General features: G+C 46.0%; 1 protein-coding gene across 1 annotated transcript; it reads right to left on the reverse strand.

The window, feature by feature from the left end:
• Nucleotides 1-2,796: 2,796 nt before the first annotated feature.
• On the reverse strand, nt 2,797-10,444 carry LOC124678586. The gene is made up of 5 exons (XM_047214461.1): nt 10,338-10,444; nt 9,658-10,227; nt 6,706-7,113; nt 3,594-3,790; nt 2,797-3,277 (listed from the first exon to the last, which is right to left on the reverse strand). The coding sequence occupies exons 2-5, from the start codon at nt 10,133-10,135 to the stop codon at nt 3,035-3,037; spliced, it is 1,326 nt and encodes a 441-aa protein (XP_047070417.1). The 5' UTR covers nt 10,136-10,227; nt 10,338-10,444; the 3' UTR covers nt 2,797-3,034.
• Between the last annotated feature and the right edge of the window lie 2,431 nt (nt 10,445-12,875).

Consider the following 12,875-nt stretch of genomic DNA (forward strand, 5'->3'; position numbering starts at 1 on the left):
TCCCTAAAACGGATGGCCGCGGCGTCCGGAATGACGCAAACCCGGCCCAAATCTGGGCCGGGTTTGCGTGGCCGCGGACGCGAAAGGCTGGTCGCTCGCGTCCGCCCCTTGTCCGCCCCTGGCCCGCGTGTCATAGACATAAACGTTTGTTTTCATTAAAAAGAACCCATTACAATTTTTTTTAACTACTACTTCTATCCTACTACGTACGGGGCCGGCGGCCTCGCCGGCGTCTCCTCGCCGACTCGCCGTCGGGGCCGTGGATTTCACTCGACGCGGACGGCCTGTACGCGTGAGGATTCCACTCCAGCTTACCAGCTGGGTGGCGCGGCGGCGGCGGCGGCGGCTTCGGCGGAGGCCTTCATCCTCCTCCTTTCCGCCCGCGCACCTCGGGCGCGCTCGCGCTCCGCCTCTCGCGGGCGGAACCATCCGCTTCCCGCATACCTAAAGCTCCGCGCGGGCGGCGCGTTCCACAGCGGTGCGCGCCTCTAGGCGGACGCGAGCGGGGGCCTGGGCCTCGTGGTTCTCCTGCCGCCGGCGCATGCGCTCTTGCCGGCCGCGCTCCGCCGACGCAGCATCCTCTCGGGCGCGCCGCTCGGGCGAGGGCATCTGGATGAGGTGACGGGCTGCTCGCATAGCGATCAGCTCGTTCTTCTGGCCGAGGAGGTCGCCTAATCGGCGGCGGCCGGCCCGCCAGGTGGCCTCGTGCTCCTTCGTCACGCGCGTGAGATCGGCGAGACGCTCCTCGATGGCGGCGTTGATATTCGCCGGCGCGAGGTCCTCCTCGTCGACGGGCTCCTCCGCGGCGGCCGCCCCTCCTCCGCGGCCTCGTACCCGGCCGTCCGCGGTCTCGTGCCAGCCGTCCGCGGCCGCCTCCACCATCTCGGCGTCGCCTGCCTTCTTTGCCGCCGCCTCGGCAGCGACGCAGAGCGCTTCGTCGTCGGCGACCCACCGCGAGTCCGCGGGCTCCTCCTCCTCCGTCCGCGGGAACCTGGCCCGGGCGGCGAGGGAGAGCTTGGCCCACGTGGACTGCAGGGTGCGCGACATGGCGACGGAGAAGGTGGAGTGGCCGCCGGAGAAGGTGGAGTGGGAGAGGAAGGTGATGCGGTCTGTGTGAGACCGCCGCCGTCTTTTATAGCCGGCGGTCTGGCGGAAAACTTGGGCGCGAGCGCGCGCCAATGGCGTTTTCGCGCGCGCGGGAACCTTGGTGCGCGCGGGATCTTTCCCGCGCGTTCCACCGCCCACCATGGCTGTCCCGTCGAGGCCTGCCATGGCGCAGCGCCGCGCAACCAAGACGAACCACGTGGCGTCTCTTTGGGTCGCCGCGTTGGACGCCGCGTGCGACCCAAACGGACACGCGGACGCGGGGCGCTGTCCGCGTGTCCGGACGGCCACGCAAACGGCCCAAAACGGACGGCCCAGCGCGTCCGTTTGGGTCGGCCGGTTGGAGATGCCCTTAGAGACTAGACTCCCTTTTCTGTAACAGCACTTTTTTTATGCTGAAAATGCAATTAACCAGTACGGTACTGGAGATGCATTTTCCTACAAAGATCAACTGGTTCAAATGATCCGAAATCCTGACATGAGAAAAAAAGCTGACATGTTTTATTGTTTTACTTCTCTCGTCAGTAGACCAGACTTGCATCTGCACGGGTTTATGATAGCATAGTGTCACTGTGTCTACAAGAAGAGCCATGTACAGAACCTATGGCGAATAGATCTGCCCATGTTGTGCTAGCATTATTTTTCTACCTTCTGATGCATGTACTACTGCATAGTGTCTAGCACTAGCCTAGTTATAGACTGCAAGCTTAGAGTGTACTGTGCACACACACAGCTCACTCACAGCAAGAAGTCCAAGGTTTGAAGTATGACCGCTCATGGGTACAGGAACCAAGATCCAAATGCCCTTTACCTGTACTTCTCCTGCCCGGGCATATTGTGTAGCATTTGATTTACAGTACTCTTTTTCATGCTTTCATTACCTACCAAAACCACCATAGAAAATCAAACCACCTACACTTCTTCACTTGAGGAAAGAGAGACACTATCGTACGTGTTCTGTTCCTGGTGAAACTTTACTGTAGACCAACTAAGAAAGATCCAACCCAATAAAGTATCTCTGCCTTCTCAGTCAGCACTGAAGAATGGCTGCACCTGCCTTCATCACATGACCTGCTGCATCCAATTGGTACATACATGGCAAGTTCTGCATCACACCAAGGAATTCTATCAAGGTTATTACTGCTGCCAGATGCCCATCACTGTCAGATGATGGGGCTCTTGTGATGAGAAAGTCTCAACAAATTTCCAAATCGGCAGGTAAACAAGTATTGCAGTATTGTACTAGTAGGCTAGTTGTAGGAAAATGCTCCACTGTCAATGTCAAAGTGGTCCAAGGAGAGAGGTATAGATGAATCAGCATGCACAGTGAAGTTTTATGGCACATGAATTGCAGGGCACAGTGAATGATCAGTTTGCTTAGCACTGCATGCATGCAGGCACACAACCACACTTATGACCCCCACCATTGATTGCTGTGGCAGCAGGAATTTAGTGGTGTTCATGAGCTATGGCTGATGCTGGTTGTGATGATGCAGAACATTTGAGCTTCACTTGCAAAAAGAGGCCCACCAACAGTCAGACTATTCAGCTGAGAAACTGGCTTGCAGTGGTACACCACGGCACTGGTGACTGGTCCCTAGCCCCAACATGAGACAATTTCTGCAAATCTAGCTGATTTTTCATTCACAGCTTGCAGAGATGTCCATAATTTACCAGCTGTTCTTATTTTTGAGTTTTATCCAGTGGCTTATAACCATATGCGGCTGCTATGCTGCATAAGACCTCAAGCTAATGCAGAGCAACGGAATTGGGATGCAACACCAATCTTTTTTCAGGCATTACACCTTTAGTATAAACATTTTTTGAACCTAGAATGTACATATATGCCATAAGGACGGCAATGCTAGAAGCTCAGAGGACAGCCATGCTCGCTAGCTCTGCAAACTAGGCAGATGCCACAGACAATGCGTCAACACGGGAAAAGAATGGGGGAGCCATCGCGCCTAAGCTTGTTGTCGGAGAGATCCAGCTTGCTCATCTTCTCCTCGCACCACAGCAGCTGCTCCTTGCTGAGCTTTGCCATTCTCAGCACCCTCGACACAACTTTGATGTCGGTCAGGGCAAACAGCAGCTGGACTTCCTCCATTGTGCCTGGCCAGGTCTTGCTATTCCCCTTTTTCTTCTTGAACAGCTCTTTCACCTTCATCTCCTTCTGCAGGGTCAGTGATATGCATCAATTAGCAAGTAAAATCGTAAAATGTAAACACTTCCAACTGCATATATTTTCAAGGCAACAACTACCATATCCATGCAAATAAGCTTCAAACGTTTTATGTTGTATTCGATGAATACCACAAGCACGTTAGGAAAACTGCGTTCAACTACTAGCTGGGTTTTAATTGTATCATCATTGAAGAAAAAGATAGACATACTGTATCTAAACCAAGACAGCAGATTGAAAAAAATTCGGTGATAACACAGAATTGATATTTGCAGCCTTATTACAAGCGAGAGTTACAAAGTCTAACCTTATCCAGAGAGGACTGAACTTGCTGAATCGAACTTCCTGTGTGGCCATTAACACTCATGAGGGCACTACTCTTTTTCTTGTCTTTCTTCAGGAAAAGACGGAAAGTTAAGATGGACTCCTCTAATAATTTGATGAGGTCAGATGCGAAGATTGATGCTTCCATTTGGTCTTCATCATTATCTTTCCTTTCCGCAACTGAACAGACAAACCAGGAACGAGAAGCAATATGACATATCAAAATGAGTATGGCATTGAATAAACACAGACATGTCAAGAAGTACATTACACGAGCAGTGGTAGAAGGGTTCTGTAAAGTTCTAACCCAGCAAAGCTAGAAAAAATAGTTCAAATGTATATGCCGAACATAATAGACAAAAGCTTATTTTTCCATAACAAACAAGGAACAGAAGGTAGGGCAAAAACCTTCTGTTCTCTCCCTTCTGCCGACGACTTGGGACGTGCACTGATGTTGTTTTCTTTTTCTGTTCTCTCCCTCTTAGGAGGCCTGTAAAACTCCCTATCTTTTCAATGCAATGAAACGCAAAAGTCTTTTGCGTTTTCTCAAAAAAAGTAGAAACACTAGGATTTATTGCACTAAGGGCTTGCCTTTACTGGAACCTCAAGTCGAAATTAGATGAAAGGGTTTTTGCTATCAGATATTACACACTACACATCACAGATTCAACATTACAGTACATAGGAAAAATCCATCGCTCATTTAACCAAGCATTATAGGAGCAAAATACTTAAGTTTCAAGTTGGTAAAATTTATAACCAAGTCCTACGACCAGGCCAGACTGAAGAAAATCTTGGAAGTTACATACAAAGAATGAGGAAATCATGGGGCATGGCAACTGACATATTTTAAATTTGTCAATAGAATGCTCTTAAAACTTCTGTTCGCCACTTCATTTGCGAGTAGAATGTTCTTACTTCTGTTCACCACTTCAGTCATAGGCTGAGCACATGTACGGATCTTAAAAGTAGGCAACATGCGGTTCTTAGGGTTCAGGTGTTACCATCTTCAAAGTAATCTGAGTGACGTTATATACTCCTGGCTGCTGCTAATTTTCTTTGGCCAAGATGAATGTAAGAAAACAAGAAAGAACACAGATTCAACAGCAGTACATATCAACCATAATTGATGCCACACTGTCCAGAAGATTTGATTGGCTTGTAGCATGTGCATTGTGTGTACGCCATTGAATGATAATCTATTTACTGTCCTATTCACCTAGTACAAGCCAAAGAGAACCACACTCAAAATAACCTGGAAGGGACACACTCTGCATCTCATTTAATATGACAAACACAATCCATGTGTGTAAAGTGTAAACAGGACTCCCACGATATACCACCCATTCTCCTACAGCCTAGCTAACCATAACCATTTCCACCATGAATAAGACTGTACAGGAAATAAGACGAACAGAACTTGTTGTCAATTACTCCTGGGCGGCATATTTTCCATGTACAGAACAGCATACACATAACAATTATCAACAGTACAAATCATGCAGCCTCATAATAGCATGAGAGTTCTGTCACCATCCGTATCGTCTTTTACTAGCATGAGCTTTATCACGCAGATTTTCAGATATAACGTCCTGAATATCGCACATGGTTCCCAGCGTAATCTTTGACCATTGAATTCCGATGCACTATATTTATAACACACAAGAAATTTTGAAAATTATTCTTCGAGACCAAATCTACACGATGACTTGGACTATCTACATGATATATTGATATCATGTATCCAACCTAAATAGTTAACAGATATCGAGCCTAAGTTCAACTGCACTTAACCCGAGATGGCATCGGTTTCTGTTCACTAGTGGGAGTACTAGGAAACAAATAAAACCATATGCACCTGCAGGTTTTAAATACAAGAGGCATTTAAAATAGAAACTATTATGTGTGGCTGAAAATAAAAAATGAACTTGCTGTCATCTAAAATTTCAACCATACCAGTGAATGAAAGCAAGCTTTAACAGTAAGTGAGGTTTGAACTATGAACTATTGACTGAAAGGTCCAAGCTGTTGCTCAAAAGCAGACTATACCCCAAAAAAAAAAAATACACGTCAGAATAGTGTTAGATCAAAAAATTATCTTAGATCAGAAATGTCAGTTGTTCTCTGTTTATCCAGAAATGGTTGTAAATTCACTACCAGTATTTTTTAAAATTATCACATTCATGTACTAACAGGGCAATAGCAGTCTACCTTTTTTTGTTTGTTTGAGAGTAGCTTATCACAGTCTACCTGATCAGATACAATATACTACCTCCGTTTATAGATATAAGGTGTATAGTTTTTGGCACGGATATTAAAGAATGCAAGTCGAGCAAAAATTACACCAGGTTTAGGCGGGATTACCCATGGAAAATTGACGTGAGAAAATAGAGGAGTTTGTAAAAGATAAGGAAACCCAATCACATCCCTAAAAAAATTGTCCAGACAAGTTGTGCAACGCAACTGACCTTATATTCTGGATTTTTCTCAAAAAACTATACACCTTATATATAGAAACAGAGGGAGTACTTAACAATGTAATCTAGTTGTATAGGGAAAAGAACGAGTTGACCTGATCGCGTGATATAAGATATACCAGTAATAATAAATGCTCACATTTCGGGTACATTACAAGATTAAAACCACAAAACCAAACAAAAAAATATGTGTGTTTGTCTGTTGTGTGTCATGGGAGCACCCTACAACATCATACTATACAGTACCTTTAGTGCAGCTAAACATAGGCAGTGGTACTTCTAGTTCTGCGAAGTGCTTATACCTTGTGATGTTTTCAATAGAAACAATGGTGTAACATGTACAATATATCAGAGCTCAGAAGGCTGACTACAATTCGTTGGTTATCTCTGTGCAATCCATAAGAATTTAGAACAAGATGCTGAAACTTAACCAATCAAACATAACGGCTATTAAAACAAGTTGTGATGTGGCAACACAACTTGATTACAAAATCAAATAATTCACCAAGAGAACTCAAGAGTGAATTGCACTGCCGTCTGTTGTGAATTTCAATGTCAGATGATAGGATACATTTGTGGTAAAAAAAACTGTAATAAATATAATCCAAAGCATCATACCTTGAAAAGTGGGGACCTGGAGCAACTTAGACAAGGAACTCCGAGAACGTGCATAGATCTCAACTCTTGATCCTTGCTCAAATGGTTCATTCTCAATAAATCTTTGCAACAGAACCTGGAACTGCTGAAATGCTTGAGCAGCACAGCTATAGGTGGTAGGGTTCTCAGGTTGTGCTGCCAGGATCAGACTCAGGTGCATGTAAGTACAATGAATAGCCTCCCAGCTTAAGGAAACATGAGCAACATATGCGGTCTCGAGTGTTTGGTAAGGGTCATCCTCGGTCTGCTGCTGCTGCAGATGCTCGCAGTCCTCCTGAAGCTCATCCCTCTTTTTGAATGAGAGACTGCGCAAGGTTGATGCCAATTTGGATGCTGATCTAGGTGACTTTTTTGAGATGTTGAATAACCCTGGAAAGTTGTTTTTCAAATATTAGAAAGATGAAAGGGATGGTTTTATGGATTATCTGCACTCTATAAAACAGCAAACAAATCGTCTAATTTGATAAGATATCTACATGCATAAGAGAAGCAGTATTACGTAAAGAGGAGGAGGAACCTGCAAGTCACAAATAACAATCTAATAAGCAGCAACAACTTTCCTATTTCTAAAGGTTTGAGTTGGTGGTGAGTTCACTCATCCTGCTCTACTCTTACATGTGGGACCTTTTGCACAAAATAGACTGAAATAACTTTTTACCATCTAACCCATACCAAGAGTATGACAGCAATAGACAGAAAAACTATTAAAGTAGCCTGGAATCATTTTCCTGATGATTCTTCCATCAGCCATCTTTTTTCCCCAGCCACAGTCCTCTTGCCACCTCCCCTCTCTAATGGCCGTCCTCCCAATATTCTGAACTATGACCCTGCTTCAAATTTCCAATGCTTTTCCCGTGGCCCCTTCAATTGCTACAGCACTATGTTGGCGACATGCCCCTCCATCACTCCATGCCTTATCACTTTTTCCTCTCCACCGAAAATTGAAAAGTGGTGTGTTTTTATTTTATTTTTCTTTTGAGAGGATAGTCGTATAGTGGAAAGTGTAAGAGGACTAAAAGTGGGCGAAACCCGACATATTTGTAATTTATACAGCCCAAATCAGGATGAAGCATAAGTAGTTTAACAGGTATAAAATGTTGAATTGTTTTTCATGTTTATGAGAACATATTGGTTTATTTTTTTTATCTGGTGCAAAGCACGTGCACTTTGCTAGTATCGTCCCTAATCCCTATTTCTAAAAGTTAAGTTGGTTGTGAGTTCACTCACCCTGTTTTACTCTTACATGTGGGACCCTTCACAAAGAAATAGACTAAAATGACTTTGTACCATCTAACCTATACCAAAACTGACAAAATAGAGAGAAAAACTATTAAAGTAGCCTCAAATCATTTTCTTCATGATTCTTCCATCCGCCGTCTTTCTTCCCCAGCCATGGTCCTCTTGCCACCTCTCCTCTAATCCCCGTCTTCTAAAAATTCTGAACTATGATCCTGATTTAAATTTTCCAATGCCTCTCCCATGTCCCCTTCAATTGCTACAGCTCTGTGTCGACGACATACTGCGCCATGCCTTCACTTTTTCCTCAACCGAAAATTGAAAAGAAGTGGAGTGCTTTTATTTATTTTTTATATTTTAAGACTTAAGAGGATTGCAACATAGTGGAACATGTAAGAGGACTAAAACTGGGGTGAAACCTGACATAATTGCAATGGTATACAACCCAAACCAGGATGAAGCCTAAGTAGTTCAACTGGTGCAAAATGCTGAGCTGTTTTTCATGATTGTGAGCACACATTGGTTTATTATATATCTGGTGCAACGCACGTGCACTTTGCCAGTTTCCAGAAAAACAAACAGTATATGACGTGTGTTTCGAGTGCACGTAGAAAGACGACAAAAGTTTTATGGAGGCAGCCTGCACTCAGCACCAAAAAGTAAAAAAGTTAAATTGCTCAAACAATAGAACTGTCAAAGATGACAACTATTATAATACCAAATCAAACTGCTAGTTAGCATCTACATATGATTGACCATCAAAGCTCATAAGATGCACAACTAACATTCAAGTTTTAGAATTTACCCTATAAAAAAATTGATGGTGTGTGGAAAATAATATTGCTATGTAACAAATGAAGAAGAGTAACTGAAGTGTTGCTTCAGGACTAATATGGCCAACCAGATAGCATGAACAAAGTAAAACACACATTGTGTCGGCGACATACCCCTCCTTGCCTTTTCACTTTTTCCTCTCCACCAGAAATTGAAAAGTGGTGTGTTTTTATTTATTTTTTATTTTGACAGGATTGTTGTTTAGTGGAACATGTAGGAGGACTAAAAGTGGGGTGAACCCCGATAAATTTGTAGCGTTATACAGCACAAATCAGGAATGAAGCCTAAGTAGATCAGCTGGTATAAAATGTTGAATTGTTTTTCATGTTTGGCGGCAAATGTTAGTTTGTTTATTTATCCGGTGCAACGAACGCGCACTTTGCTAGTATGCAGAAAAGAAACAGCACATGACATATGTTTCAAGCGCAAGGAGAAAGGCGACAAAGGTTTTGTGGCGGCAACCTACACTCAGCACCAAAAGGTGAAAATCATGAAATTCCACAACCAATAGAATTGTCAAACATGACAACTAACATCATACCAAATGAGACCACCAGTTAGCATAAGAATCAGCATGTGATTGGTCATCAAAACTCGTAAGATGCTCAGTTATCATTTTAACTTTAAGAATCTAGCAGATACACAAACACATCGATGTTGCGTGGAACTGGACAGGCCAAATAATGCAGTTATGTAACAAATGAAGAGCAATAATTGAAATGTTGCCTGAAGACTAATACGGCCAACCGGATAGCATGAACAAAATAAAGCACATTGCGTAGCATTCGACTCAAGATGCGAAAACCCTATGCAACCATACAAGGTAGAGTACACCGTGCTCACCTGAATCCTTCAATGTCTGTGTAATCGTCTTATCGAACGCCAGCATCCTCTGGCAGTACTTGTCATAGAGGGAGTCGAACCCGCACAGCGGGAAGCCTTGGCCGACGTCGGACTCCATCCACTCCCTAGAGCTACTCCCCTCCTCCTCGCCGTCCCCATCCTCCTCCACCTCCGCATTCTCGTCCTCGGGGATTTTTACCATGAAGTTGTTCATCCTTATCTCCTTGAGCCTCCGTTTCACGTCATTGACGATGTCATCCCCATCCTCCTCATCTTCCTCCTCTTCCCCATCCTCCCCTCCCCCGTTGGCCAAACCAGCCCCTCCCGCCGCCGCCGCCGCCTCGGGGTTCTCCTCGTAGACGTCGCCCTCCGAAGCCACATTCCCGGCGGTGGCATCCTCGTCGGACTCTAGGGTGTCGCGGTCACCCCTGGCGCTCTTCCGGGCCTTCCCGAACTTCTTGAGCTTGAAGAAATCCATGATCCGGGAACTCCCAAAACCGAAACTGCGCTAAAATGTTTCTCCCCCTTTGCCTTTCTCGCCGATCCAAAGGCCGCTCCTTTTCGCCTATCCTGCCAAAAAGAAAGCACGGGAATCGCCTAATGGGTAAAAAGGATCGAGATTGACCAGAGAATAATAAGAAAAAAAGGGAAAGGAAATCCGCTAGAACCCTAGTAAATACCTCGAGAAATGAAACGGTCCCTCCAGCCGCGCCTCGCGGGATCGACCGGTCCTCACAGAAGCGAGCAGCCGGGGCACCGAAACAAGATCCACGGACCGAGCTCCGGAGAGCCACAGGAGATCCCCCTCGCGCCGGCGAGCTCCTCCGCGGATCAAGTTGGCCTTTTTTTTCTGTTTGCTGCAGCCTCTTGCTGATTCTGATTCTGATTCTTGTGCTGCTGCTGCTCGTGAGCCTCGTGAGCCGTGACTCACTGCGTCAGTGGGAGTAGAGCGGGGAGGCGGGAGTGAGGTTTGTGATGGACGGCGTCGGACTAGCCCGTCGCCGACCTTGTTTTTGGCCTGGCTCGAGCTGTAACAGCGGGGTTAGGAGGGGTTTAGGCTTTGAATCGGGTGCGGGGTTTACTGCTTTACGACGTGATTGTGATTAGGATTAAGATGGTCAAAGGGGAATGGGAGGCGAGCGAGGTGCGTGGGAGACCGTGCTGACTGCTGAGGCGTAGTACGACGCCTGTCGTCGTCTCCGATTATAATAGTGCTGCTGCTGCCACTCGAAGTGGAGAGACCTGCCACGTGCTTTTTCTTTCAAACGGTCTGATTTTGCTGATCACTCTGTCAAAGAATTGAAATTTGACACGAACAAAATCTATACCTAATAATAAAAGCAAAAGAGCTTCTTGTTGGTCCGTTTTTTATTGCCCCTATGTCTCAATTAAAATTACACCCATTGCCACCGGCAAGTAAAATAACGATTCGTTTTTCTCCCGATCGAAAAAAATCATAGGCTGCCCAACCCCCACCTTGGACCTACCCCTGCCACTCCAGAGTCCAGAGCCCTGACCCGCGATGAATCCTCCACGCTAACTGAGCCCAGACTTCAGATCCTTATGCTTTCGAGCGCCGAAGCCATTACTTTCGGCCTCGCGCGAGAGATCCAAGCGAGTTCCCTTGCACCACGCGACATGGCGGCCCTCGAGTCAGTGCCTGCTGCAGTGCTGCGGCCCAATGGCTAGCGCTCCTAATCGCGCATCCGGCAAACGGCCGTGCCCACGAAGAGGCTGCCTGGAGCGAGGCCAGTGAGGGCTTTGGTGGAGGTCGACGGAGTTGTCCGCCTGCTCGCTCACCTCTACCAATTCGATCCCCAATAAAGTCCTCGATTTTTTTGATCCCCAATTCATGTGCGGAGGCCAATACGAATTCACACACTGTCGGTGCTGATGGTCGCCGCTAGCAGTATTCTTTGCTGTTAATCTCGTGCTCGCGGACCTCTTTTGCCACAGGCTCCCAGCCTAACCACGGACTGGTTGGATTTAATTTGGGTGCCCGTCAGTGTCTTCATCATCTCTATTTTTCCCTTTTCTTTTTTTCTTTCGTCTGGATCTGCCTGCTTCTTCATTTGATTCGTGGGTTGTGGACTTGTGGTGACCATGGACGCTCGAAATTTGTGGACTTGTGGAGTATTTGTGTATCTGCGTGAATTTGTATTTTAAGTAATGGCTGGCGGCTCGAATAGAAATCTGATTTCAATGTGTGTTTGTTGACAAAAATAGATAGCACATGTGTGGTTTGATAGGTGAACTGCTGTTAGTCTTTTACGGCCTGTCTATCTGTATCTACTATCAGGCTTACTACATTGTTCTTTTTTTTTATAGCTTAGTACTTCTAGCTTTCTTGATGACTCTAGGTATTTTGGTGGTTTTCGTTAAACAACTGAACTTAGCAGCATGGGAACCTCACCTCTAAATAATAAATAAGTGTATGTTTAGATTTAAAATTTGTTCACAATAGAGTTTATTTCTCACTTCTCAATCTATATCTATACCTAATAATAAAGGAAACTGATCAGACGCCCCTTTTCAGCCCCAACCCGTAAACTGGCCGTGCTGTCTTGAACCAAGAAACGCCGCCTCCCATCGACGAAGTCGGAGAAGAACCGCATATCCACCACCTCCGGACCAACATCTTCGCTCCAGAAGAACCACCTCGCCCCGGCCCCCAACGCCATCGTGGACAACGACAAGCGTCAGTAACACGTCGAGAAACATATCTCGCCAGATCTGAAGACCGACGAGAAGACCAAGCTGACGACCTGAAAGATCGACAAGCACACGTTGCCAACCACTCCGAGACGCCGCCGTGAAGATCACCGCCGGTGTGGGAGTGGAGTTGAGGCAGATTTATTTTCCCGGGCGCCGCTCCCACCACCCTAACGATGCACCACAACATCCAAGCCCTAACTACAAAATGAAGGAGGAACGAGGTACCCTCCTCCTCCTTCCGCCGGAGCGGCAAGCGGAGGGAGAGGGGCCCAGATCTCACACCGGTGGAGATTGGATCTGGCCGCCGCCGCCTGGTCTCCCGAGAGTTGGGCGAAGGGGTATCACGCGTTTTGCACCTGGTATTGTTGGTATTACATGAAAACAATAATGCATTGTCCCATTCCTTGATTATTTTAGCCCTTTTCTTTGCTAATATTAACAAAGTTTGTGTGTCTAGAATTGAAGAACTACAAGAATCTGTCTTGCTCAGGCCCGGGCAGCTA

The sequence above is a fragment of the Lolium rigidum genome, chromosome 1 (genome assembly GCF_022539505.1).
Source record: "Lolium rigidum isolate FL_2022 chromosome 1, APGP_CSIRO_Lrig_0.1, whole genome shotgun sequence".
Taxonomy (NCBI): Eukaryota; Viridiplantae; Streptophyta; class Magnoliopsida; order Poales; family Poaceae; genus Lolium; species Lolium rigidum.

What these genes read in the sequence shown, in the direction of transcription:
- LOC124678586 (XM_047214461.1), bottom strand. Translation starts at nt 10,135, where the DNA reads ATGGATTTCTTCAAGCTCAAGAAGTTCGGGAAGGCCCGGAAGAGCGCC. An exon ending in ACAGACATTGAAGGATTCAG is followed by an intron (nt 7,114 to 9,657) that starts GTGAGCACGGTG and finishes ACAACTTTCCAG; the next exon opens with GGTTATTCAACATCTCAAAA. An exon ending in TTCAGTCCTCTCTGGATAAG is followed by an intron (nt 3,278 to 3,593) that starts GTTAGACTTTGT and finishes CTGACCCTGCAG; the next exon opens with AAGGAGATGAAGGTGAAAGA.